This window comes from Heterodontus francisci, chromosome 10 (genome assembly GCF_036365525.1).
Source record: "Heterodontus francisci isolate sHetFra1 chromosome 10, sHetFra1.hap1, whole genome shotgun sequence".
NCBI classification, from domain to species: Eukaryota; Metazoa; Chordata; class Chondrichthyes; order Heterodontiformes; family Heterodontidae; genus Heterodontus; species Heterodontus francisci.
The window spans coordinates 50,062,255-50,090,253 of NC_090380.1; the positions used below are offsets into that span (position 1 = coordinate 50,062,255).

At 44.3% G+C, this 27,999-nt stretch overlaps 1 protein-coding gene across 1 annotated transcript in view; it reads right to left on the minus strand.

Annotated features, from left to right (window-relative positions):
• The window catches only part of il1rapl1b (interleukin 1 receptor accessory protein-like 1b), an 838,919-nt gene that overhangs the window by 665,881 nt on the left and 145,039 nt on the right, over positions 1 to 27,999 (minus strand). The window contains exons 3-4 of the mRNA XM_068039961.1: positions 21,245 to 21,428; positions 20,946 to 21,099 (exon numbers count right to left, since the gene is read on the minus strand). Of these exons, the coding sequence (XP_067896062.1) occupies positions 20,946 to 21,099; positions 21,245 to 21,428 (338 nt within the window). The remainder of the gene's footprint in view (positions 1 to 20,945; positions 21,100 to 21,244; positions 21,429 to 27,999) is intronic.

A 27,999-nucleotide genomic window follows, 5' to 3' on the forward strand; every position in this document is an offset into this window, starting at 1 on the left:
GTAGATACGGAGAGGATGTTTCCCTTCATGGGGAATATAGAACTAGAGGGAACAGTTTCACATTTTTTTTGGTATTCATTCACGGGATGTGGGCGTCGATTGCCCATCCCTAATTTAAGGGGTCTCACGATTAAGACAGAGTTAAGGAGGAATTTCTTCTCTCAGAGGGTCTTTAGTGTTTGGAATTCTCTTCCCCAGTCAGCAGTGGAGGCTGGATTATTGCATATATTCAAGTTTGAATTAGACAGATTTTTGATTGACAAGGGAGTCAAGGGTTATGGGGGGCAGGCAGGAAAGTGGAGTTAAGGCCACAATCAGATAAGCCATGATCTTATCGAATGGGAGGGCAGACTCAACGGGCCAAATGACCTACTCCCACTCCTATTTCTTATGTTCTTATGGTCATATAAGTCTGTTTCTTCTCCATTTTTACCACAACCATCAGTTTGCAAATTTACCAGCATGGGCAGCATTATTAAAGCAAAATACTGAGGATACTGGAAAACTGAAATAAAAGCAGAAAATGTTGGAAATGCTCAGCTGGTCAGGCAGCATTTGTAGAGAGAGAAACAGAATTAACATTTTAGGTTGATGACCTTTCATCAGAACAGAGTTCTGCCAGACCTGCTGAACATTTCCAGCATTTTCTGTTTTTTTAATGGCAGTGATATTGTTCCCCTTCGGTACTTCTTTTGTTTCCAAGAATATTACTCATTGCAGTATTGAAAGATGCTCCTAGCAGATTACTGAATCCCTTTGCCATTTAGTTATTGCAAGTTCACAATAATTTATAGTAGATTATACTGTGGAAAAATCACACGGTTTATGTTTTCTATCAATTCATCACTGCACTGTTTTCATCTGTATACTTACCATTAATTCCGTAAATGTCAGAATTTGGAAGGGGGAGATTTATGGTAGGAACTCAAATGTCCTCTGCATTACGTAAATATCCTTCCAATGATCACACATGAACAAATCTGCTTCCAGCTTTGAATAAAATGTTTCCAGAACTGCAGGAAACCTGTCCACTGACATTATTTCACTTTGCAAGATCAAAGTTTGCAGGGATCAGGCATTCTGAGTATGTAAATAAAGATGCAGATTAACTATATTCTGAGTGAAGAGCGTTCACTTGAATCATTAACACTGGCCTGTATCCTTGGAGAGTGGGAATTTCTTTTTTAATCAGTAAACAGCATTTATCACTGATACAATGCTTTGATTTTCCTTGAGGCATGCTCTGCAAATTTCACTTCAAGATCATTTTGGATCACTCACAAACAACATATCAAATTAAATTCCTGAAAGAAAATATTGTTAGACTGATTTTATTTTAATGTTCACCCTCAATAATATTTAAATGAAAAGATAGAACATATAAAAATAGAATGTCAATACCTTGAACGATGGAAATGACTTAAGTGAATAACAAAGTCAAAGTATCATGCCTTTGCAGCTCATATATTAGCACGTCAATGGTATACGCTCATTTAACAATTGCTAAATTCAGTTGTGCCTAGTAATTCCACATTCACCTACCAATATGACCTTTACTTTCATATTTACTAAAATAAAATCCACCAAAAGTCCTACCATGCAGCTCCTACTTCATTTTTCTGTTGTGGTTTGATTCCTTTTATCACTTCCTTCACTCATAAACTATCTGGACTGTGATGGTATAGAACCTCCTGTGACTAATGCATGGGACATATCTTCTTGGAGGAACTCTGAGGGTGATGAGGCTTTTGACTATCGTCATCAAATCATGCAGGTGAATGCGAGACATCTGTGGACAGTGGCTGATTCACCTTCACGTTAATAACCCCCGTGGAATATTAATACATCAGCTGAATGTCACTACCATTAAACTCATGTTACAACTCAGAGAATACAGGCCATTACTGAGCACATAGTTAGCATCTTACAGCAATAGTTCTACTGCCTTTACTGTTCCAGTGGTATACTGCAGCAATCTCTTGCTAAGCTTTCCTGTATCATTCTGCCTGCTGCTTTTTCCATAATTTGACCATAGGGAGAGAAGTCGGGTTGGAGGAAGAACAAGGAGAAATCCTGCAAAGGAGCTAAGGGAGGTGGGTCAAAAATCAGCCAAAAAAAAAAGCAAGAACAAGAGGGAGCCTTGAGCGCTGCAAAAGACATGTCTGTCCCTGATTCAAGATGCCTTCTCCTGAGACACAGCACTTTCTTAATTCAGTAGAAATTCTAGAATACTAAATATTCTCTGTCCCCCTAACCAATGCACTATGAAAAACAAAAAGTTAATCCTGCCTTTAATAAAAAGAACATTCACATTGTAAAAAAATCACCATCTTCCCCTAGCCCAACACCATCTTTTATTGGATTTACCCTTTTGTTTTTTCTGTTTCTCTACATTTAAAAAGCTCCTAAATAAGAATGAATACTGCAGTTCTTGAGTGAAAGAAGCATGTGTGTGTGAGTGCATGTTTACATGTATGGTGATTTTTGTTAGGATGCTGCCCTTTCACCAACACCTCAAAGGCAGTTTGCTGGAGAACCTGGATGCCTGTTTTAGTTGCTGCTACTAACACTTCAATGGCACTACAGCATGTTCACTTTAACAGGGGATAGAGTACAGTCATAGAGTCATTTACAGCAAAGAAGGAGGCCATTCTGCCCATCGAGTCCATGCCGACTCTTTGCAGAGAATCCAGTCAGTCCCACTTCCCTGCTCAATCCCTGTAGCCCTGCATGTTCATTTGCATCAAATGCTCATCCAATTTCCTTTTGAAATCATTGATTGTCTCCAAATCCACCAACCTCGTGGGCAGTGAGTTCCAGGTCAATACCACTTGCTGTGTAAAAATGTTCTTCCTCATATTCCCCCCGCATCTCTTGTCCAAAACCTTCAATCCGTATACCCTAGTCCTTGTACCATTAGTTAATGGGAACAGTTTTTCTTTGCCTAACTTATCTAAGCCTGTCATAATCTTGTACACCTCTATCAAATCTCCCCTCAATCTCCTTTGCTCCAGGGAGAACAACCCCAGCTTTTCCAACCTAACCTTGTAACTAAAATCCCCCATCCTTGGAACCATTCTGGCAAATCTCTTCTGCACCCTTTCAAGGAACCTAACATCCTTCTTAAAGTGTTGTGACCAGAACTGAACACAATACTTTATTAGTTGGAGCCTAACCAGAGCTTTATAAAAGTTCGGCATAATTTGTCGGCTTTTGTGCACTACGCCTGTATTTATGAAGCCGAAGATCCCATATGCTTTGCTAACCAACCTCTCAGTATGTTCTGCCACATTCAAAGATTGATGCACATGCACCCTCTGTTCTGCACACTCTTTAGAACTGTGCCATTAAGTCTATATTGCCTCACCCTAACCCTTCTGCCAAAATGCAATACCTCAGATTTATCTGTATTAAATTCCATCTGCTATTTGTCTGCTCATACTGCTAGCCTATCTATGTCCTGTTGCAGGCGGTTCATACCATTCTCACTGTTTGCCACGCCTCCAAATTTGGCATCATTGACAAATTTTGAAATTCTACTCTGTATTCCAAGATCCAACTCATTTATATATAGAAAAAAAAGTGGTCCGAGCACTGACTCTTGGGGAACAATGTCCACCATCCTCCAATCTGAAAAACAACTACTTTTGTTTCATTCATTCATGGGATGTGAGCATCGCTGGCTAGGACAGCATTTATTGCCCATCCCCAATTGCCCTTGAGAAGGTGGTGGTGAGCCGCCTTCTTGAACCGCTGCAGTCCATGTGGGGTAGGTACTGTTAGGAAGGGTGTTCCAGGATTTTGCGACAGTGAAGGAGTAGTGATATAGTTCCAAGTCAGGATGGTTTGTGGCTTGGAGGGGAACTTGCAGGTGGTGGTGTTCCCATGCATCTGCTATTCTTGTCCTTCTAGGTGGTAGAGGTCACGGGTTTGGAAGGAGCTTTGATGCGATGCTGCAGTGCATCTTGTAGATGATACACACTGCTGCCACTGTGTGTCGGTTAGAGTGAATGTTTGTGGATGGGGTGCCAATCAAGCAGGCTGCTTTGTCCTGGATGGTGTTGAGTTTATTGGGTGTTGTTGGAGCTGCAGACAACAGGCAAGTGAAGAGTATTCCATCACACTCCTGACTTCTGCTTGTAGATGGTGGACAGGCTTTGGAGAGTCAGCAGGATTCCTAGCCTCTGGCCTGTTCTTGTAGCCACAGTATTTATATGGCTACTCCAGTTCAATTTCTGATCAATGGTAACCCCCAGGATGTTAATAGTGGGAGATTCAGTGATTGTAATGCCAATGAATGTCAAGGGGCTAAATTCTCTCTTGTTGGAGATGGTCATTACCTGGCATTTATGTGGCGCGAGTGTCATTTGCCACTTATCAGTCTAAGCCTGGATATTGTCAAGGTCTTGCTGCATTTCTACAAGGAATGCTTCAATATCTGAGGAGTCACGAATGGTGCTGAACATTGTGTAATCATCAGTGAACATCCCCACTTCTGACGTTATGATTGAAGGAAGGTCATTGATGAAGCAGCTGAAGATGGTTGGGCCTAGGACACTACCCTGAGGAGCTCCTGCAGTGATGTCCTGGTGCTGAGATGACTGACCTCCAACAACTACAACCATCTTCCTTTGCGCTCGGAATGACTCCAACCAGTGGAGATTTCCCCCTGATTCCCATTGACTCCAGTTTTGCTAGGGCTCCTTGATGCCATACCCAGTCAAATGCTGCCTTGATGTCAAGGGCAGTCACTCTCACCTCACCTCTTGAGTTCAGCTCTTTTGTCCATGTTTGAACCAAGGCTGTAATAAGGTCAGGAGCTGAGTGGCCCTGGCGGAAACCAAGCTGAGCGTCACCGAGCAGTTTATCGCTAAGCAAGTGCTGCTCGATAGCACTGTCGATGACACCTTCCATCACTTTACTGATGATCGAGAGTAGACTGATGGGGCGGTAATTGGCCGCGTTAGATTTGTCCTGCTTTTTGTGTAAGGACATACCTGGCCAATTTTCCACATTGCTGGGTAGATGCAAGTGTTGTAGCTGTACTGGAACAGCTTAGCTAGGGACGCGGCAAGTTCTGAAGCACAGGTCTTCAGTACTATTGCTGGAATGTTGCCAGGGCCCATTGCACTGGATACTGCAAAGGCTGTCAGTCATTTCTTGTCCCCTAGTTACTATGACTCGCTATTTTCTGTCCTTAAGACAAATTTTTATCCAATTGGACACTGACCCTCCTATTCCATGAGCCTCAATTTTGTTAACCAACCTGTTATGTGGTACATTATCACTTTCTTAAAATCCATATAGACAGCATCCACCGCATTTCCTTCATCAGCCTTCTCTGTTACTTCATTAAAAATTGAATTGCATGATCTGCCTTTTACAAATCCGTGCTGGGATGTTCCATTTCACTAAAAGAGAAGATCACAGAATTGAAACGAACAATTCAGGTCTGCATTCTCCAACTCAGGTGTAGCTGGCACTTTTAATACTTTTTGTTTCAAGCACCAGGGAAGTCACCTATATTGATATCTCATTCCTGGGGCTCCATTCTATCGGCCACTTTAAGGATCCTACTGCCTCCAAAGTCTCAAAAATATCAAAATTCCTCTTCGGTTCATGGATGTAACCAACAATGCTCTGCATGTGGCCCTACATATGCCTGGTCCATGTCTGATGCATGCCGAAATGAAGCTCCAGAGAACATTCCAGTGCTCAGCACCAGGTCCTCCGAGAACGACTTCCACTGTGCTCCACATAACTGATCCTGTACAGCACTGAGAAAGAAAGATGAGCCCCATATTTTGTGTAGGATTACTTGGACTACAACCTGGAATCAGTCTAACAACTGCTCCTTGACTGTCTTTCCATGAAATAATCTCTTCTTCCTCTCCCATTTCAAATGTATTTTTCAACAGTTCTATTTACCTACACAACATTCCACAACTTAGAGAATGTCTTCACAGATAATAGTCAGTGTTGTTATGAAAGTGCTTCCATTTTTGTTAAATTTGTTTTGAGAACTTGGGTTTTAAAACTGAATAGAATCCCATAGATGCCGGACTTGGTGTTTTTTACAAAAGTGAGATCATCGGAAGGTCTTTTGGACTTGGTTTTGTTACTGCCAGGTGAGGAAGGGATCTCAGACTCCCCCTTTCACCCCCTTCTCTGGTTTGACTGCAACAGGATTTATCATTTTTACACAGTAATTGAACTTACCACCCGAGTGAACGCTTGCTCCTGCTCCTCTGATATAATTGCCAAAGAACCAATCAGACAGATTTTCTTGTTTTTAAACAAGAAAGGTGTAAATTTATTATTCTTAACACTCTAACCCGGTTAAAATTATTAAAATATGCTTTGCATTCATGTACACATTCACATGAGAGTCATACACACACAAATAGATTACAGAGGGAAAACAGCTTTGGTGGTTGGAGTAGAGTTTGGAATAAATGGAATTTAAATACAATTGATCAGTTCCAGAGTCCTCAGTTAAAATTGCATTCCTGAAGTCCTCGTTGGGCCACATGCACAATGGTGGGCTCACTCTTCTTAGGGCTTCTGAAGGCAGAAGAGGGGTTTGATCCTCTTAGCTCCCGAGTTGCTGGCTGTGACGGTCTGACTGAAGAGATAGAGAGAGAGAGAGAGCTGCTTCGCTGATGGCTTTTTCAGTTACTGCCCTCTGCTTTCTGTCTGCCAAAGTTTACATTCTTTCCAGAGCCGCACAGTCACATGACGTTACCAAACCTCTTCGTGGTGTTAATGAGATCCTTCTGGAAACTTTTCTGAAATTCAAGGCGCTACCCCTCAAGCTGTCCAGTCACACTTGGTGGGGGATTGGCTCTTTCAAAGTCAATGGGTGTCAATGGCCTCTGACGACCGTTGCTGAAGCTATTTCAGGTAATTTAATCAGAGAGCACCGCATTTTTCTGGCTAGGTTAAGTCAGTCATGTTGTCTCCAGTCAAATCCTTTGCTGTTTTGAATGTAAATTGCAGCGGCCATCTTGGCTGCCAGTTTACTTTTTAAAAACGTTATTTGTAAGAATTTCCGGCAAAAGTCTAAGGCAAGTTTCCAACTGATGAAATTAATATTTCCCATTTGGCATGTAGGGTATTCATGACAGTTTGTAAACAACCCTTATTGGAAATCGCCTGTCTTCAGAAAAGTACCCAGCGGTCGCTTTTTGACCTGGGGAGGATGTTTACGGAGAAGTGACTGATCCAGATTTATAGGGGGTTAGGAAGTTTGACTCTTGATATTTTGTTCTTGGTTTCGCTTTGGGCAGTCAGTGGGGGTGTGGACAATGTTTTGAAAGGAGTTAAAAAATCAATCTGCCAAGGACAAAACCTCAGCTCAGCCCTTTCCATCTTTTTGACAAGCGTGCCACCTTTTCCATCTCTTTGAGAAGCTCTTAGAAGCAAGTGTAAGAAATGGAGAAATTGATGCTGCATCCCTCCTGAACGACCTGCCAGAAATCCCTGTTGTTGCATTTCTCCTGGAAAGCCTGTCAAACTGATCTTCAACGTCGCCAGCAAAGAACTGTTCTAGAAATATCCCAGTGACAGCCGTCTACGCGTATTTGGGACGCCAGAATAAAGGGACAAATGATATCTTTCCACATCTCTTTTATTCTTCAAGAATTAGCAAGTATTTGGCCAAAGTATTCTTTTTCTGTCTTTTATTTTTGTAACAGAACTCTAAAGAGAGTCTCTCTTTATTTTTTGGTTAACCGGTGTGTGTGTGTGTGTATGTGTGAGAGGGACTAAGGTAAAAGGGAACTTTCATATTTCAATCTGTGTGTTAATGCTTTTCTTCGTTACTGGTTAAGTCTTGTTTTATAATATCCTGATAATTTTGTTGTTTATTGAAGAAACCTGGTTGGTGTATTTTATTCCGGGATAAAAATAGAGTCTGTGATTGACCATATCAGTAACTGGGTAAACATTTAAATATATGTTGTGACCTGTGGAGAAGTGGAACTCGAAAAAACAGTGCACTCCTCCCGCCTCGGTCGTAACAGTGTTGTTTAACCAGTTGATAGGAAATGAGCAGGAATATCTAAGACGAATTATCCTTGGGATAATAGCCTTAGCTCTGGGCCTTCTCTAATGATGTGGGCAAAATGGGAAGTTTACAGTATGGGAATCATCCTATGAAACCTGTCAAGTTTTGGGATTCTCTATTAAATTTAGAGGAGTTTTTTCTTCTGATTTTCATGCTTTGTGCATTAAAGCGAAACAATGAAGGAGTTTGTAACCATTCAGCAATGTAATTATTTTATAAAAGGGATCTTGCAAACAGCTTTATTCCTGCACATTTATAATGCCACGACTATACACATAAACAGGAAATGAAGTGTGGGTGGAAATCAATGATATTTTTAGCACAAATGTTAACGATTTTTTAAGTACTGTAAAATACTCGCAGCATCTATTAGGAATATTAATAGCATAATCAAACAACAAAAGGGGACAAGTTGCAGATTACACAAATAAAATTCAAATGTGGCTCTCAATTACATTTATTTTCGAAAGTATAAGGCAGGAATTGGACTTTGTTATCTTTGTTTTACTGTTTTTAAATTGGCACAATGAGGGCCAATTTCAAAGAACAACATCCTGTGCCCAAAAGATGCCCGAATGACATTCAACCTGATACTGGATGGGAACATTTTTTCAGGTGGCTGCCTAGAACATTTGTTAGGCCTCTTGCTTATGTAAATAAGGGGGCGAATGTTTATTTTAAGACCCCTCAGGGAAATTGTGCTGCACTGAGTGGAACAGGTGTCAGGTCTGCTCGACGAGCATTGTCCAGGTATGAATGCTGCCGAACAAGTGACTGCCACTAAAACAGTGGGTGGAATTTTATGCTCTCGCCTGCAACGAGAACAGGAGAGCATAAATTCAGGTGGGATGGTGGTGGGGTGGGAAGGCCTGTGAACGGCCTTCCCGCCCCACTGCCAATTGAGGCTCTTAACTGGGTATTTAACACCCAAGGGCCCCTTCCCACTGCAGTCACAGTTACCTGTGCAGCGGGTGGCCCTGTCACCACGCAGGAAGCACGGCATGAAAAAATGTGCGAGCTGCTTCCTGGCTCCGGGCGGGGGGGGGGGGGGGGGAATGGGTGGGTGGGTGGGTGGTGGTGGTTCCTCATTCAGGCACTAAGTGCCTTTGAACGAGGAACCCGGCATCAGGAAGGGAGGGGGCTGTGGAGAGGCACCCCCTCTGCCCTTGCTACGGGACCCCACTCCTCCCTCACGCGCAAGCCCCACCCCGCAAGACCCCTCCCACCCTGTCCGACACTAAGGCTGTTTCCAGCGCCGCTCCTCGTTTGGTTGCTGCAGCTACAGCAGCAGCCACCACCTCCACAGTGGAGTTGCAGCTGCTGACCTCTGATTGGCTGGCAGCTCTGCAAGGCCTGAACCTCTGGTGACAGGGTCCTGAATCCTATGGCAGGCCCGCCGCTGTCTAGTTAAATGCCTGATTGGCACTAAATTTGGCGGGCCATCCATAGAAGAGGCGATGCGGGGTTCTTGGCATCAGTTTCCCTCAATGTCGAGACCCCCACCACCAGTATAAAATTCCACCTGTAAGTTTTTTTCGAAAAGAGTTTGATGTGGCGTCAGCAGGAGCATTCCTGATTCTTCTGATTTCATAGCACTTTCAAGTGTCAACCTGCAATTAGTGCTATTCCCATTCTCCTGTTCCTCCCAACGTAGGAGCATAGGAACAGGAGGAAGCCATTTAGCCCCTCGTGCCTGTTTTGTCATTCAATGAGATCATGGCTGATCTGGAATTACCTTTAGGCCACTGCTGATATGCTAAGCAACCCAGCACTCACTTTAATAAACAGCCAGCAGCTTGTCCAAATTATGTTAATGAGGCATGATGCCCAATTTCAAGCTGGCCTTGGGCCTCCCAGTTGGGGTGCACTCTGTGCGTGGCACCTATTTCAGCTGTTAAAATGGGACAAAAGGAATTTTCCCTTTTCTCCATAACTGTTTTAGTACAGTTTGCTTTGAATATTTAGCTCTAATAATTGCTCTTCCACTCCCTATTCAAGTAATCTGAAAGTCCCACATTTACCTGTGAAACCGGAGACAAAAAAGCTCCTCTATTATTCTACTGCTTTCATGTACAAAATGGCCTATTCATATTTAAATGTGGCACCCTGGATTTGACTATCCTTCTCCTACTTCTGTGTTTATCTAAATCCTTCCACTTTCCTCCTAGTCTCTCTTGCCATTCTTTTTTCTGTTTGCTGCTTAAGTATGCTTTTTATTTTTCTTGTCTTTTTTGATATTTATCATGCTTCTAAAACCCTGGTTTTGCCCAGCCTTTGACTCGCTCCATTTATTCAGGATGCAATTAACCTGTACCTTATTTTGCTCATATTTAAGTATTTCCCATGGTTGGTCCATGTTTGATTTGAAATTTATATTAAGCAAATAATGTAGGTCTCTTTTATCTGACAAGACAGTTAAATGGGTATAATTTGCAAATTTCACACAAGGCATTTTTTTTTTAAAATGAGATAAATCTGAGTAGCCTAGTGCATTGAAACACAAAATTGATATATGCTTAATCACCTCACTCTGTTATTGTGCTGTAGACAGCCGGAGAGCAAGGCTATGGACCTCACCAAAGGGAGGAGAATATCATTGAGACACTGCTGTCAAGCACCTTGTAATATCATAAATATGGGCCTGCTGTAGCTATCTTCTCAGGTTTGGCAACATCAGTCATTCCTGTAAGCATTTTGAGTGTCTTACCTTAAATTATTTTTCCAAAAATACACTTTATTCCTAAAACGTGTAAAATAATGACATAACAATTCAAATTTGACATTACATAAAGTGCAATACACTTCAGTTGATCAGTTTCTTTCAATACAGTACATGAGATGCCTCATGACACTTGCCTTCAGAGATTATATTTACAAAGTAAATATGCATTACAAGTCAAACATTCTCTGGTGCATACAGCCTGAGGGGTTTTACATGGGTTCCAGCCCCTCAGTATACTATGGCGGCAGAACAAAACAGATGGATGACTGCCAGACTTAAGAATCCTGACCCCAGCAGAAGAGGAGGCAGCAGAGTTGGCTGGAGAGGATGGAGGTCGAGCACTTGCAGACAGCGAGGCAGGATCGTCAAAGCGTAAGGATGAAGTGTTCAATTTATAGATTCAGACGTATATGAACACAGGAGGAACATGTGAAAAAGGTGCTGACCTCATGATGTAATGATGCTTAATGTGTCCCTGTTTGTTTTGCCACTGTAGGTGCCCACACTCGACCAGCGGAACACCGTGAGGTACAAGCCACTGCCTCTGGGGAAGATGCCACCAATGCCCCAGAAGCTGCACCATCACCTGCCTCTTCTTCCACCTCCACTAGTGCAGATACATCCACACGGTCCACATGGTGGGGGGTCAGATTAGAATCTGGGTCACAATCACAATCAGACACATCCCAGCAGCTGAGGGAGCATGTTACAGCTGGGTTCCCTGACAATCAGAGGACTGTTGGGGACCAGGCCCCTGCTCAGCCCTACGCTGATGATGATCCTCTGTTTGAGACTACAAAAAGTCTGCTGGAAGTGCAGAGAAATCATGGGAAAAATATGTCGACGCTGCCTGAGGTCACGTGTGACTTTGCGCGTGCCATGGAGGAGTCCGTGCAAGCAATGACATCCGTCATGTCTGAGGCATTTGAGCGTATGGCGTCCTCAACAGAAAGTCTGGTGAGCCCCATGGCGAATCTGGTTGAGCACTTAACCCATATGCGATCTGACCTGCACTCCATCACTGTAGCCGTGGGCTCCATGCAGCAGAGTCTAAGCAACAGGAGGACGAGGAACATCATCTCCTGACTCCTCAAAGCCTGTCCACCATCTACAAGGCACAAGTCAGGAGTGTGATGGAATACTCTCCACTTGCCTGGATGGGTGCAGCTCCAACACTCAAGAAGCTCAAAACTACCCAGGTCAAAGCAGCCTGTTTGATTGGCACTCCATCCACAAACATTCACTCCCTTCACCACCTATGCACAATGGCAGCAGTGTGTACCACCTACAAGATGCACTGCAGCAATGCACCAAGGCTCCTTAGACAGCACCTTCCAATCCCGCGATCTCTACCAACAAGAAGGACAAGAGCAGCAAATGCATGGGAACACCACCACCTGCAAGTTCCCCTCCAAGTCACACATCATCCTGACTTGGAACTATATCGCCGTTCCTTCACTGTCGCTGGGTCAAAATCCTGGAACTCCCTTCCTAACAGCACTGTGGATGTACCTACCCCACATGGACTGCAGCGGTTCAAGAAGACAGCTCACCACCACCTTCTCAAGGGCAATTAGGGGTGAGTAATAAATGCCGGCCTAGCCAGCGACGTCCACATCCCATGAATGAAAAAAAAAAGAAAAATGGACCTCTCCCCGGGTGCCCCATCCCCTCAACGAGACAGACAGGTGCCACCGAGCATCCAGGCGGAGGAGGAGCGCGTGCCAGCTGCCCCAAAGCCTTCTTCTCAGGACACCCTCAGTGTAAGCGGCATCTCATCTTCCCTCCCTCCCCCCCGACACTGACCCCCTTAGTCCAATCGGCGAGCCCATGGTAGATCCTCGAGCACTAGTATTGGAGACCCTTAGTAGGATGGAGCCCTCAGGCCCCATACCTCCAGAGGACACCCGCCACAGTCATTCAGGGCAACGGGGCAGTGCAATGAGCAGACTGTCTCCACCTCAGCTGCTAATGTCAGGATAGCACCTAGATGTAGTGAAAGATGAGCACTTGAAACACCATAGTATACAAGGCTAAGTGCTGGAAAATGGGATTAGAATAGTTAGGTGCTTGATGGCCAACACAGACACAATGGACCGAAGGGCCTGTTTCTGTGCTGTACAAATCTATGACTCTAAAAAGGAAAATTAAGGAATTACGAGCATGACGGTGGCACAGGTTGTTATAATAGTGTTCATTCAAAGTATCATAGTGTGAAATACATTTATTTGATTTATTTTTACATACATTGCCGTATACCATTTAAAGTTTGTGATCTGAAAAGGAAAATGATTATTCTCGCCTTATGGCTCGCACGCATTTATTTTTTCAACGTATTTTAGAGAATAACCACTGTGTTGTTAGAGTTAACATTTGTGCCTTCAGTCTTCAATGACCACTGCTTGTTTCATGAAGATTTTCCACAGTATTCCACAGTGACATGCCTTCCAATGCAAGTTCTGTGGGCACTCTCTTATAAGCCTTGTATAGTAGCTGCTACAGCACCACTGCAACCCGGATACCCGGATCAGTTTTGACGTACTGGTATAATCAAAGTGCTGTAACGGTGTAGCATCTTATGGTTCCGGGGATATGCTTGGATGCAAGACACTATTACCGTGGAGACGCAGGTAATTTTCAATGAAGTTCAAATGAGCTTAAGCTCATCTCCACTGCAGGTGCAATTGTTGATGTTCCTCGAAGTGTGCTTCTACATTACAGCAATGATTCAGGTCACAGGGGTATTTGAACATTCTGCAAAGTTGAAGTTTCTAATGTTTGAGCTTCACTTTGGTAAGTGCATCACTTTTGGCGGAAATGTCTGAAGATAAGGTCCTTTCTGATATCCCTTGCACATCTCCCCAGGCCTCTAACATCCATAACATTCTCATTCATATTACTGTCCTCCTCCTCAGCTCTTCATCTTTATCCTCATCTGAGGAAGACTGCTGCTCCTCCTGTTCCTCCGCATGCAAAATATGTCTGCGTTGCATTGCCAGGTTGTGCAGTGCACAGCAGACAATGGTTATTCGTGATACCCTCTGTGGTGCACATTGAAGAGCCCTCCAGACCGGTCAATGCAGCAAAAATGTATTTTCAGCAAGCCTATGGTGTGTTCAATGATGGCTCTGGTGAATGCATGAGCAGCATTGTATCGATCTTCAGCTGCACATTTGGGATGTTGCACTGGTGTCATTAACCATGTCCAAAGGGGGTACCCTTGTCACCCAGGATCCAGCCATCAACCTGGGCTGGTGCTTTAAAAATCCCTGGTAACTGTGAGTCTCGCAAAATGCATAAGTCATGACAACTCCCTGGGAAGCGAGCACAAACCTGCATGATTTGTCGCTTGTGGTCACAAACCAGTTAAACGTTCAAAGAGTGAAAGCCTTTGCAATTCACAAATGCAGTTGACTGGTCCCAGGAAGTTGTCATGGCCACGAGTACAGTCGATCATGCCTTGCACTCTAGGGAAACTAGCAATGGTGCTGACGGCTGCTGACCTTGCTGCGTGGCTGTCCTTATCTACTGGGAAATAGATTAAATCATTGGCATGATGAAATAGGTGCAACAAAGAGGTGACCAATGCCCTATGAGTAGCAGCTTAGGAGATGGCACATATGTCAGCCATTGAGCCATGGAAAGCACCGCTAGCAAAGAAATTGAGTCTGGCAGTCACCTCGAGGGCAACTGGCATGGACTGCTCACCAAAACCACACGATTGTAGGTCATGCTGAATGATCCTACAAATTTCAGTGAACATCTCATGTGACATCCTCAGGTGTCTCTGGCATTGACTCTCAGATATCTCAAGGTAGTTTGTCCTTGTCCTGATAATACACTGACGTGCGAGCGCCCATCTTCTCTGATGCCTTCCCTGGATGGCCTCATACTGAGCAGCCTCGCCCTCTTGTGCTGCCTGCTGCTCGCGTTACGGAATCAGCCGCTGAGCTGCAAGAGTCCTCCTCAGTCACATCCTCTGCTCTTCTTCCCGTGGTAGGAGAAGAATTGGGTGTATTAGACCCATTCCTTTGCAGCTTAGCAACTGTTAAAATGAGACCAGTGTAAAAAATCACCCAGGTTTTGCCATGGAGCTCTACCATTGAAATAATGAGCAGACAGCTTGTATGTGACTCACATTGTACCCAGCCTGATATCCAACTACCCAACATTGGTCTCCTCCCAATTGATTTGCAATCCTTGAATGGCCATGTGGTTTCCAGTATCATTTGGCAAAATTGTGCATGTGACAATTGAGGTGATTTTCCCTGCCTTCTAAACTCCTCCTGCCACCTTCCAGTCTGCACCCATCACTCCTAACCCACCCAACGTGACCCCTGAAACTCCCTCCATTATCTTGGACTAGATAACTATTAACTTATACATATCATCCCTCCCCCCATTCCTACACCCATGACCTCAAAATGCCAGTTCTAGCCCTTGATTCTCCAAAACTCCATCTCAAAGTCATTGCCGAGTTCCGTTCCCCTCCCAATGATGAGGTAGAATACCCAACCCTTAGACTTGACCTTCCTCCCTTATCGAATCTAGCTGCTCCCTGTGACTGTGGCCGTACCCTCCAACAGCCAGTACCCTGAGTTCGCCCCACAGCACCCTGATGTGGACAGCACTCACCCCTCCCTTTAGGCATGTCATGAGCATCACTCTAATCTTCTGCTCAGAACAACCCCTCACCCCACCGCCCCAGCCAACTGCAGCATCAAAAACACCGAGTACACACCCTGGACACAACAACATTACCTCCCCTGGACCTCCAGCCACCTGAGACCACACCCTGTGTCCTCCCCAGCTACCCTCCGTTGTGCCTCCACCCATCTGAGACCCCTACCCTATACACACCACACCCCTACCCCCATGCCTTCCCTGCCATTCCCACAAATGAATCACCCTTGCTGGTCCAGAGCCTGGAGACAAACATCCATTCCAATGTTGGCCGTCCTTGTGCTAAAGAGTTCAAGCAAGAAAATCATTGACCTCAGCCATAACTGCACAAAGCCAGCTGGTGCACATCACTTTTAAACAAACGTGAACTAGGTGTCATGAAATTCCCATTCGCCGCTAACTTACTTTGGCAGGTAGGACACCATTTGGAAAAATTGTAGGGTAATAAGTAATCATGCTATGCAAATGTATGGAAAGCTTGAACCCGCCGTAGTACAGGGTGACTCCCTGATTGCCGCAAACACGCAGCTAACTTAATTACAAACAAAAACCCACTGTCGGGTAAATATCAACTCACACCAAATTAAATCACCCCACCTGCCCATTGCTGTTTGTGTACCGAGGGTCCATACATAGTTCGATGCAGCTACACACAAAGGTGGCCATCAGGATGAGGGCACGCTGGATATGATTTTTGCCCATTTATCTAGAGGTTTGAACATCGTGTCCCTGCAGACAAGGTCCTTTTTTGATGTCCAGATAAAGCAGAAGATGGCTCAGGTGACCGCCACAGTGCAGGAGCAGGGTATGGGGCAGACCTGCGCCATGTAGAGCAACAAGAGCGCCTTGACCCTGATGACTAGGTTCTTACCTGTAATGGAGAGGGAATGCTGTTCCTACGTGCCCAGTTTCTGTTTCACCATGGCTATATGCTTCTTCCAGTTTTTGACGTACGCACTGGCCCTTCTGAAGCATATCCCCAGCAACTTCAAGTAATCTGACATGACGGTGAAGGGAACAAAGGATCCGTTGGCCCAGTTCTCAACGACCATGCCGCAATTTACTTTGGCTCGCGAGGCCAGCTCGAATTGATCGCCGATGCTTATCAGTCTGTGCAGTGACAGCAGAACCGAGCAGAAGATGGTGACGTCATTCATGTACATGAAGACTTTGACCTGAGTGTCTCCACTGATTGGTCACCCTTCTTAAGCCTATATCCTTCCTGATGGACTCAGCAAAAGGCTTGATACAGCACACGCACAAGACAGGAAAGAGAGGACAGTACTGCCTGATTTCAGATTTGATCGGAAAACTTTCAGATTCCCACTCATTGATTGAAACTGTACTACTGATGTTTGTGTAGAGCAGTTGGATCCAGTTACGGATTCCCTCCCCACACCCCATTTTGGAGAGCGCATCCATCATGTAGGTGTGCGATATTCTGTCAAAGGCCTTCTCTTGGTCCAAGTTGATGAGGCAGGTGTCCACCCCCCTGTCCCATACATAGGCGATTGTGTCCGTGAGGAACATGAGGCTATCAGAAATCTTCCAGCGGGTACAGTGCAGATCTGATCAGGATGGATCACCAACTCCAGAGCTGACTTGACTTGATTGGCATTGACCTTAGACAGAATTTTGTCATCCACATTCAGTAGTGTGATGGGCCGCCAATTTCTGATTTCCTCTCTCTCCCACTTCTGCTTGTAGATGAGGGTGATGATGCCTTTCCTCATAGATTCTGACATACTGCCAGCCAGAAGCATACTCTCATATACTTCCGTAAGGTCTGGGCTGATCCAATCTCCCCAAGTCAAATGCAGCTCACTTCCAGACGTTTTACTCGTCTCAAAGGACCTTCCAGCCTTTGTCAGCTCATCCAGAGTTTGCGGTTTGTCCAGACTCTCCCGCATACTGTCATCTAAGACTTCTGTGATGGAGGGCAGAAAGGACTGGGAGCCATGCTGTCTGTGGGCATCACGTTACACAGCCCAGCATAAAAGGATTTGCTGATCCTTAGTATGTCAGGCTGCGATAACATTATCCAGCCAGCTTCTTCCTTCAGGCTGTTGATCACAGAGCAGAAAGAAGGTCACAGACCTGAAACATTGGCCAGAATTTTACGTTGGGCGGGAGGCTCCGCCCTCCATCTGAAAAGTCGGTGGAGAGCCTACCTCCGGCAGGCCTGGGGAGCCAGACCGGGATTTTTCGCTCCCAAGGCCCTTAATGGGTCTTGGGCAGGACTTCCACCTCCTTGAGGCAGGAAGTCCTGCCTAATGGAGCTGCCAGCCAATCAATGGGCTGGCAGCTCTTAGTCCCAGCAGCGCCACCGGGAGCGGTGTTGTGCATTGGGGGTGGCTGAGGCTTCGGGGGGGGGGGCGGGGGGTCGGTCCTCCATGGGGCACAGGGTGCCTGATAAGGAGGGCCACCCCTCAGCCCGCAAGAAGGTAGCCTGGTTTTACCTGGCAGGGTTCTTAGGGCCTTTGCTGTCCAACCACCGAGGGTAAAATACCTGCGGTGGCAGGAGGAGGCCCTTAAGTGGCAGTTAATTGGCTACTTGAGGGCCTTGATTGGCCGGGGGTGGGCGAGCCGTTTCTCGCCGCCACCACCCAGTGTAAAATTGCAGCCAGGCGGGAGGGGGTCGGGAATGCACCCGCCCCCCACCCCACCTCACCCAACACCCCGCCTCCCACTCAATTTTACATCCCCCACCCACCACCAGCCCGCTCACTGGGGGGGGGGGGGGGGGGGGGGGGCCGTAAAATTCCAGCCGTAATCTCTGTTTTCTCTCTCCACCTACTGAGTTTTTCCAGCACTTTCTGTTCTCACTTCGGAGTTCCAGCATCGACAGTATTTTTCTCCTATTCTAATCATTGTTACACTTGTACTATGCTATGCTGTAGCCACTTTATCCTACTTCTGCTGAAGAGAATAGGAGGTACAAACCACCGCATTTGTACTCACACATAATAAATTCATTATTTCAGCTGACACAAATCTATAGAACACAAGTTTCACTTAAATTAAGATGCATGTCAAGGAAAGAATCCAAGCAGTAGAATCAAGAAAGGTGTCATAGAGCATATGTCTGAAGATAAGTAACAATTCTTCGCTCAATGCATATTAGCATATTTAAAGTCATATTCAGATAATGGACTGATAATTACTACTGCTGTATCTTTGGTATTTGATTCCTATTCATCAGAACCATGCCTTCATGAAAGTCCAAGTCATAAAACAATCATTTTTGGAGCAACAAAAAAAGCACAAAAATATGACTTTGGTGTAACTGATAAGTAGCTTGAAAGATAATGAATTTTCAACAAAGGGACGACTCTGAAAAGTAAGATTTTGTTCTACAATGTCCTTCAACACACTTTCCCATATCTTTGTGAAATATAATTTAATGAAAATTAATTCTGTCACAGTGCAATAAAGCTTTCCTTCGACTTTCAGGCATTTAAAGAAACAAATGATTTTCATTAAACTGTCATACATTTTGAACAAAGATACTGCCACATAACACATAATATCAACTCATAAAGATTAAGATAGGTAATTTCGTTGGCATTTGCGTTCATAATTTAAGTACTGGAAGGGGTGAAAATTGCACAGTTGTGAGGAAAATGCTGGATAGTGAAACTGATTAGATAAGTTCTATCAAAGAACTGGCACAGCCATGATGGGCTGAATGACTCCTTCTGTGCTGTAAGCTTTTATGACTCTATAATGTACAATCGTGCTGAAAACTTCATGTATTATGAGGGGTATATGCAATCTGATGCATGGCCAAACTAATTTCTCCATTTAAATAACACAAATTAATAAAAGGTACATTAATGTTTGTGGATTAGCACAATCACAGAAACTGCATGTCACTCTCTAGAAGATTTTCGCATTCAAGTAAAATTAGAATGGGAACTTATGTGTGATAGATTACAGGACATGATTGATCTCTAGAATTTTCTTCTAATCTAATTACATTTGATTGCTTAGAAGATTAATACATTGTAACCTTATTGATGAAGATTATTGGCTGTATGGTGAATCTTTTCACTTCCCTATTTTAAAGCTACCTGTCAGGAACAGACGCAAACCTGCCAGAACTTGTCCAGAATACATTTTTTTTGCAATCCTACTGCATGTCAAGCCAGCTGATTATATTGCTGTCCCCAAAAGTACTGATGGCTAGAGTTCACAGTGACAGCAATGGAGACTTGATGAAGCTACTATGGAACATCTGAATAATTTAAACTGGCCTTTTAGCAGACTCAGGCTGGTCATTGGCATTCTGGAAATGAAATATGAATTTCATTACTTTAAAAACTCCAGTTTCGTGCTGACACACAAAAATAGGACAAATTAGATGTGTCATTCCTTAGCTTTCTGTATTCCTAGGATTTCATTAAATTGGAGGCTGCTAAGTGTCTTCTCCTTTATAATATTAAACTATATTGGTTCAATAAAATAGCAGGGCCATGCACCTCAAATTATAAGTGGATAGTCACAATTTTGTTATTTTTAATTCCCCTTATGTTCATCAATCTGGGAAATTTTGCTTAAAAAGATAACCATGAGTGAAACCATAATTAATTTTTAATTGCAGCTGCTTTGAAACTGCCAACCTCAGACTTACAGTGCCAAAATTATTTTTAAAAGTTATCTGAATTATCCATCTACTTTGTTAATATATCGATTGACAAGTCTCTTCAAATTGTCAAAACTTTGGTTATGTTGTTAGCTATAACACAAGCTATAGTACAAATTAATAAGAATATTCAACCAGAGAAAATACATCAATTAGACCCAAGTCCTACATTCCTGATCAAAATCTTGCTAAACCCTCTTTATATTTTATGTATAGTATGTTGTGTGGTTACTGGTGAATTGGATATGCATGCTGAAACAAGTTGGTGGGAGACCAATATGTGGACAAATAATGAAGCCAAAACAAAATGTTCAAGTTCCAAACCAAAATAGGATCTTCAGCTGTCTGAAAGTCATCCCTGATCTTGTTTTGCATTATTGCTGGGTATCTTTCCTCTTTGTTTCCAACACCAAAGAATCTATTTCGGATGAATTGATTGCAGAGGTGAGGGGCTGTCAGTAATGAAAAGCAGTTGCTCTCAGGAGTGGTGCTAATAGTGGGATACGATGACAAATGTGCAAAATTCAGAGTAAAAGAATTAATAATCTGTATAGTCTGCTGTAATTTACTTTATATGAATGCATGATTTCCCTGGACAGAATTGTAAAAGTAATGGGAGATAACTTATCCTGTACCGGTGCTGGGAGGAGCAAGTTACAACAGAACTACAACTTAACCAACCCGCTTGTGTGCACTGCATCGGAACCATTACATATAAATGTCTGAAGGTAGCCTGTAATTTCAAACTAATGATACTTCAATAATCTGTCTATATAAAACAAAATTCACAAATGCAAAATGTAGAACAGTTGAGTTCAAGCACTTACCTGTAACTGCCAATTCTGTAGTTCTTCTTACCACAAAGTTTCCAAACTTCAGTTCGCATGTGTAATTTCCGACATCATCTTCTGTTACCTCACGGATCAGAAGAGTATCCCCCTTTTGGGCAACAGATTGTCGCCAGGCCTTTGACTTGCATTCCTGTTCAAATACCATGGCACACTATTAGCATCCATTTCTACTGCCTTACAGTAATTTTCCTTTGTAACAAAACATTACTCAATACAAATGAGAGAGCTTTTTAAAAACTGTATTCGAGATATAAAATAAATTGTTATGGTCTTACCTTATACCACATAACAGGCTCACTGTTTGGGAGGGTGAAATCTTCAATGTCTGGACATGATATCTCTTTACTCTTGCTGAGTTCAGCTTTTTCAAAATATTTCATTCTTGCATTGTAGCAAAGGCCTGTATCATTTTCAGCTACAATCAATGACATTGAAACCTTCATGCAGTATGTAGTATTTCTAAAGGGGGAAGCACACACAAAAAAGACTTTTAAATATCAATGAACTGAGTTTCAGAAAAAAGCTGAATCTAATTGTATCCAAGCACAACTAAAATATCTCAAATAAAGTAAGGGCAATTTAGTTCATGTAGCTGTTGTTCAATAGTTAACACTCATCATACATGATTTTGCTGCAACAAATTGCTTCACAGTTGCCATTTCACATTGCAGCAGGTTAATCCACTGGCAAGTGGGATATATTTGTTTATATAAACACCTGTACAACATTTTAACCTTCTTCTTTGCATTTTAAACACTGTTTACTGTTTACTCTGGCATAAATTGATTTCTGGGTTGAAATCCAACTATGGAGTGAGTTCGGGCAGTCTTATTTCAGCTCCTATTCATACCAATTCCCCATCTTCTGGATCCTAATTTCCCAATGGATACATCACTTTATTATATCAGATCACGAAAATGCCCAGTCAGGATGGAATGCCAACTTTCAGTTCACATATGAAAAGACTTGGTTAACTCACTGAATTAATTCCTGATGACATATTTACCATTGCATGAGATTTAGTATGGGATTGCAATTTAACTTTTATAAAATTAATCTTTAAGTAAGCAATTTAAGAAAAAATTTTGTAAGCCACACAAGATAAATGTGGTGATGTAAGAGAATAAATATGAAAGATGGTCCACGAAAGAAATTATCCTTTAATTAACGGTTCCTCAAGTGTGTTGTCCAAATGCAAGTTTATTACTCTGACGTAAAAATACAAGAATTGTTACAATTACACAATAAACTTATACTTTCTTGCAGACCCAAGGTGATCAGACTTGACATCTGTAGGTGCTTTTCTTCCAACTTCCCTTGAGCTCTTCCCAGAAGGGCCCTCCCTGTACTAGGGAACCCTAAATATCTGTCCCACTAAAGTCCAGAACCTTCACCTTTGACGTCAAGTCATGTTACCTGATGCTCAGCAATGGGTAAGAAAATGAGATTCCTCTGCACAAACCTCCAGGCTATGATAAAATAGATGAATGGTCATTGACCTGAAACGTTAACTGTTTCTTTCCCCACATATGGGGCTGGATTTTAAGCAGCCCTCGACGTTGTAATCCATGGCGGGGGTGAGGGGGAGGGGGTGGTGCTGGTGGTGCCTGAAGATGGCTCCGGATAAGGCCTGCCACGGACCTTGACACCAGCAGGGCCCAGTCCAATCCTCCCAGCAGCGGTGAGGCTCTGTGGTGGCCCCCTTACTGCTGGGTGATAGGACTACAATTTCAATACTTAAGTCAATAAAATTAATTAATTTAAATATTCTCACCCATGATCTTGAGGGCCTGCCTCAATCTTTGGCGTGGTGGCCGGCACTCCCGCACCTTCAGATCCCCATCCGGGGAAACGAGGCGCGACACTGGTGGGAGAGGGAGAGGAGGTAAGTTTATCAGTGTGAGGGGGGGAAACAGGATGAGGTCAAATAAACGTCATGGGTGTAGGGGATGGTGGGAAGGGTTGCACTTCAAACTTTGTGCATTTTTGGTGTGGGGGTGGGGGGGGGAGGTCAGATGTTAAAAGCAAGCGTTTTGGGGGTGGGGGGGCGAGGGCAAATAGTTCACGTAATTGTTATTGGCGGGGTGGGAAAGGGGCAGTGGAACTTTATTTATGTAATTCTGGAGGTATATGTCTTTAAACATTTAAATATTCTGGCAAGGCTGACTGACCTTTAAAAATGGCATCCGCGCTTGCGCACAGGTAGCTGACACCATTGCCTGAGACGGACAGCCCACCCCCTCCACGTGATTGGGGGGGCAGAGGGGGGCGGGCAGTCCCGGCTATCTAAATGTGCTGCCGCGCTTAAGATTGCAGCGGCTCTTTGGTGTGCGGCCCACACGGACAGGCCACCAGTTTTTTGTGCTCACCGCCGATCTCGGAGGCAATCTCATAGAATCCAGCCCATGCGGTCTGACCTGCCGAGTATTTCCAGCATTTTCTATGATACAAAGAAACAGGAGACATCCTGGCTACTTATCCATTAGACTTCCTAGCCAACATTGTTAAGCCAAACTGCGATATTCATACCTATTCTAGCTTGACGAGGTCTCAGGATGTCAACAACTTAAAGAGAATAACTTGACTCAAAGCTGACAATGATTTGATTAGTAAGTATAACAAAGCAGATTCTAACAGTGCACTCATTTCAAACCGACATTTTTTTTTCCAGAAATATACTTTATTCATAACATTTGTAAAAATACATTACAAACCAATTTGAATTGGACATTTCATAAAGTGCAATAAAGATCAGTTTCTTTCAATACTCTTATATGAGTTGCCTCACGACACTTGCCATTTCAAGTTATATTTACAATGTATATTTGCATTACATACCAAAAAACATTCTCTGGTGCATACAGGCCGAGGGGTTTTATACAGGTTCCAGCCCCTCCGTGTATTATGGAGGGAGGGCCTTACACGGTGGCTTTTCCCCATTGAGCCTTTGCGGAGGCTGCCCCAATCTTTAGTGCATCCCTCAGCACACAGTCCTGGATCTTGGAATGTGCCAGTCTGCAACACTCGGTCAACAATTTCAAACTGACAGATGCTACTTTAACTCAAAAAATACCAAAAGAGCTTGCATGTATATAGCACCTTTCATAACCTCAGAACATCCAAAAGTGCTTTACAGTTAATTAAGAACTTCTGAATTGTAGTCACTATTGTAATGTAGGGAAAAGCAGAAGGCAATTTGCACACAGAAAGCTCCCACAAACAGCAATGAGAAAATGATCAGATAATCTATTTTAGTGGTATCGGTTATACAGGAGATGAGATACCATTGGAAAAGTCACTCAAAAAGGGGAGCAATCTAACTCAATTAAAATGTATGCGGTGGATTTTGTGCCCCTTGGAGTGATCCTCTGGTGTTTTGAAGTCTCAGTGTCCCACGCTGGGATCTCTGTCCCTTTAAAGCCGGGGTGCAGCCTCCAAGAGCTGCCGGCCAATCACAGGGCCAGCAGCTCAGTAGTATTCCCAACACCACTGGGAGCGGTGGCCACAGCCAGTACTGCAGAGGCCTTAGACTAAGGCCCAGCGCTGAAACCCAGACCACAGCTAAGTAAGGCGGGATCACTGGTAACTGTCCAGAAGGCCCCTGCATGGGGCGGGGCGGGGGAGGGGTGTGGAGTCCAGGAGGAGGGGGGGCATGGAGTTGTACGTTTTGCTGGTGGAGATCCTCCGTGGGCCACAGATTGCCCATGAAGAAAGGACCCCCCCCATGCCTGCAGGGATGGTACCTCATTTTACAAGGCACCCCCCCTGCAAGGTGGAGGCATCCCCACAGGCATGTCCAAGATGAAGATGTAAGCCACGGGCATCTCAGCCAGAGGCAGAGAGAAGGGAGCAGGCTGCCTCTATCTCATCCTCTGCCACAGGGGGAGCACCCAATAGAAGTGATAGAGAATGAAAGGTGCCACACCATTAATTTCACTCAATGGGTCACCTGGGTGCTGTTGTCCACATTTGTTTGCTCTTTTGTTTTCATTATAATGTTATGACTAGGTGTGAAAGGTGTCTAGGGGTCTTTTACTGTCTTCACCTGGTCTTATTGTAACAGTTTAATTTTAAACACACTTTGTTTTGAGCTCCCCCTTGGTGAATCCTTGTTCACCACTTTCCAATTATAAGGCAAAGGAATGAGCATAAACAGGCTTTCTTAGGTTTAAAGAAGAAAAGTGAAATTTATTAAACCATAAACTTAAACTCTAATTTGGTTAACGCCTATGGATACACGCTGTGGCCCACGCTAGCATGCATACACGATGTGCACATAGGGACAGAAAGGAGCAGAAGAAAAATAAAATGGAGAGATTTGAGGCAATCTCTGAAGAGAGGTTTTTTACTGTGCTCTGAACTCGCTGTAGTCCTTGATTGTAGGTAGTCTTGCTTTTCGTCGGGGCCCAGTATTCTTCTTAAACCTTGTTCACTGTAGGAGACTTTTCTCTCTTGGGGTTCATGTTTCTTCAGTGGGCCTTCAGTTCCGTGAAAAAGAGATGAGAGCAGACAGGATAGAGGTGTTCTCAGTCCAAGAGAAAAAAGCTTTTCTGAGTTTCAAACACTCTGGTTTCCGAAGCTGGTGAGAGCGAGATGAGAGCAGACAGGAGAGGGGTCTTTTCAGTCCAGGAGCCAAGAGCTTTCTGAGTTCAAATTCAAACAGCCAGTTAGTCATGTGAATAAACTAGCCTGACTAGGTCTTGTGTATTGGAGAAGCAGGGACTGGGTCTTTTGTTCCAACACTGTCTGCTAGTATGCAAAAAAGGTCTTTCTGGCAAGGGGACTGGCAATTCCTTGTGATAGGCCCTCTTTCCTTCCCAGCAGCAATTTTAAGATTTAATGTTCACGTGGCAAAATAATGTGTACCTCATTCTTGGCAGTTGGGGGCCTGCATGACATTCTACACCCAGGGGAATGAAATGCGGTTTGAAAAAGACACATTTCATTACAAGGTTTGAGAGAAATATAAGATACAGAAAGAAAAACCATGTATTTTTCTCATTCATTCACCAATCTTAAAGCTTATTAAAATGGTCATTTATGGGTCCCAGTGCTGCTTTGATTTCCCCCTTTTTTTCTCAGGAGAGAAAGTAGTGAGCGGGTCTATCCTGAACTCTCTGAGTCATGCAAAGACCCTTGACTTCAGGGGATGGGTGGTTCCCTTTTCCTCTGACTATGGGGGAGGATTCTTTGTTAATCTCCCCTTTGTTCTCTGGGACACTCCATCTGCAGGTATTTGTGCAGACTTGACTGCACTCTCCTGTGACACTTCGACTAGGTGAGGCATCACCCTCATGGTTTGTGTGCCCCCTAGAGGTCTCTCTCTCTGTCTCTGCAGGTTCCTGTAAATGTTGTGAGCAACTCCGGTGGGGTGCTTCCTGAGTCTGCATTTACGTAGGAGGATGTGGGGTCTAACTTTTCAAATTTCTCGGGGTTGATTGACTGGACATTAGGGGTTTTCATCCGGGATTCCTCACGGACTCCTTTAACCTGCCCTCTTGGTCACTTTTTCCCCTTCTCTTTCTAAGCTTTTGCCAGCCGTGTGCCTGCCTGTCCCCTTTTGTTCTCGGCAGGGGTCACTTACAGTTCACCAGCCCTCTGCTGGAGGGTCCTCCTAACACCTGTACAGGACTTAGGGGCGCAGGTTTCACTGTAGAGGGCACAGAAACTGTGAGGGTGATGCCTCACCTAGTCGAAGTGTCACAGGAGAATGCAGTCAAGTCTGTACAACTACCTGCAGGTAGGAGTGTCCCAGAGAACAAAGGGGAGATTAACAAAGAATCCTCCCCCACAGTCAGAGGAAAAGGGAACCACACATTCCCTTAAGTCAAAAGTCTCCTCAACCTGGCACATGTGGCAACTCCTGTAGTACTCCACCACAGCATTGTGGAGTTTTGGCCAGTCAAACTGCTGTCTTATGCGGACTTTGGTCTTTCGTATACCAGCATGTACAGCCACTGTTCTCTCGTGGGCCCTTCTTAATATATTTCCTCAGTACCTCTGTGGCACCACTAACTGGTGAACGACTATCCACTCCTTGCTCTCAGGTCTGTGAGGAGAACTCCATTTCCTCAGCAGTGCCTCATTCTTTAAATAGTAGCAATCAGGGACTCCCTCTGCTTCACTTTCAGACTGGGCAGCCTCTGATAACTCTTGCAATAGCGGGTCGGCTTGCTGAGCTTTAGCTAGGGAAAATCCATTTAATTCATTCCCTGGGACTCCTTACTTTCCAAAGAAAGTCTCGGACAGGCAAACCTCATGGTCATCTTCCTGCAGTGCCAATGCAGTGTCCTCTGTGGGTGCTGGTTTGATTATGGCTTGATCCACTACACATTCAGGGACACTTCAGGGGACTGTCTCCTGCGCCTGCCCCATCTCTCTGACCTCCTGTAGTCTGTCTTTCACTACTGGGGGAGCTACCACCTTCACCCCCGCCAGATCATTATCTAGGAGCAGGTCAATCCCGTCCACAGGCAAACTAGGGACAATCCCTACGGTCACCGGTCCTGAAACTAGGCTGCACTCCAGGTGCACCCGGTGTACTGGTACAGGCTTGCACTGCCCTCCAACATCATTCACTGCCATTTTGGTGTTCACTGCACTCTCTGGGGGAAAGGTCAAACCTTTTCCCGGTAAAAGGGATCCAGTCGCCCCAGTGTCTCTGAGAATTACTATGGGCTTGCTTGCCCCAATCGAAGGGTATGGGGTTACTTTCCCTTCAAACACAAATCACTGATGACCTTCAGCAATCCTATTAACATTTCCTGCACTGGCCATAGTAAGCTTCCTGGGTTGCACTCTTACTGCAGTTAAAGCCACAGCTTGTTCTGTGCTTTCTATCAGAGTCGTGTCTACACTGAGCGGGTGTGTCCTGATTAACCCTCCCAGTTTCCCCTTTAGTTTCCAGCAATCAGCTTTTAAATGCCCTGCAATATTACAATGGAAGCACACAGGTCTCTGGGTCTCACTCTGCTTATAGTCCCTTCCTTTTTGGCTGCAGGGGGTCCCCCTGTGTCCCCTGCTATCCTTT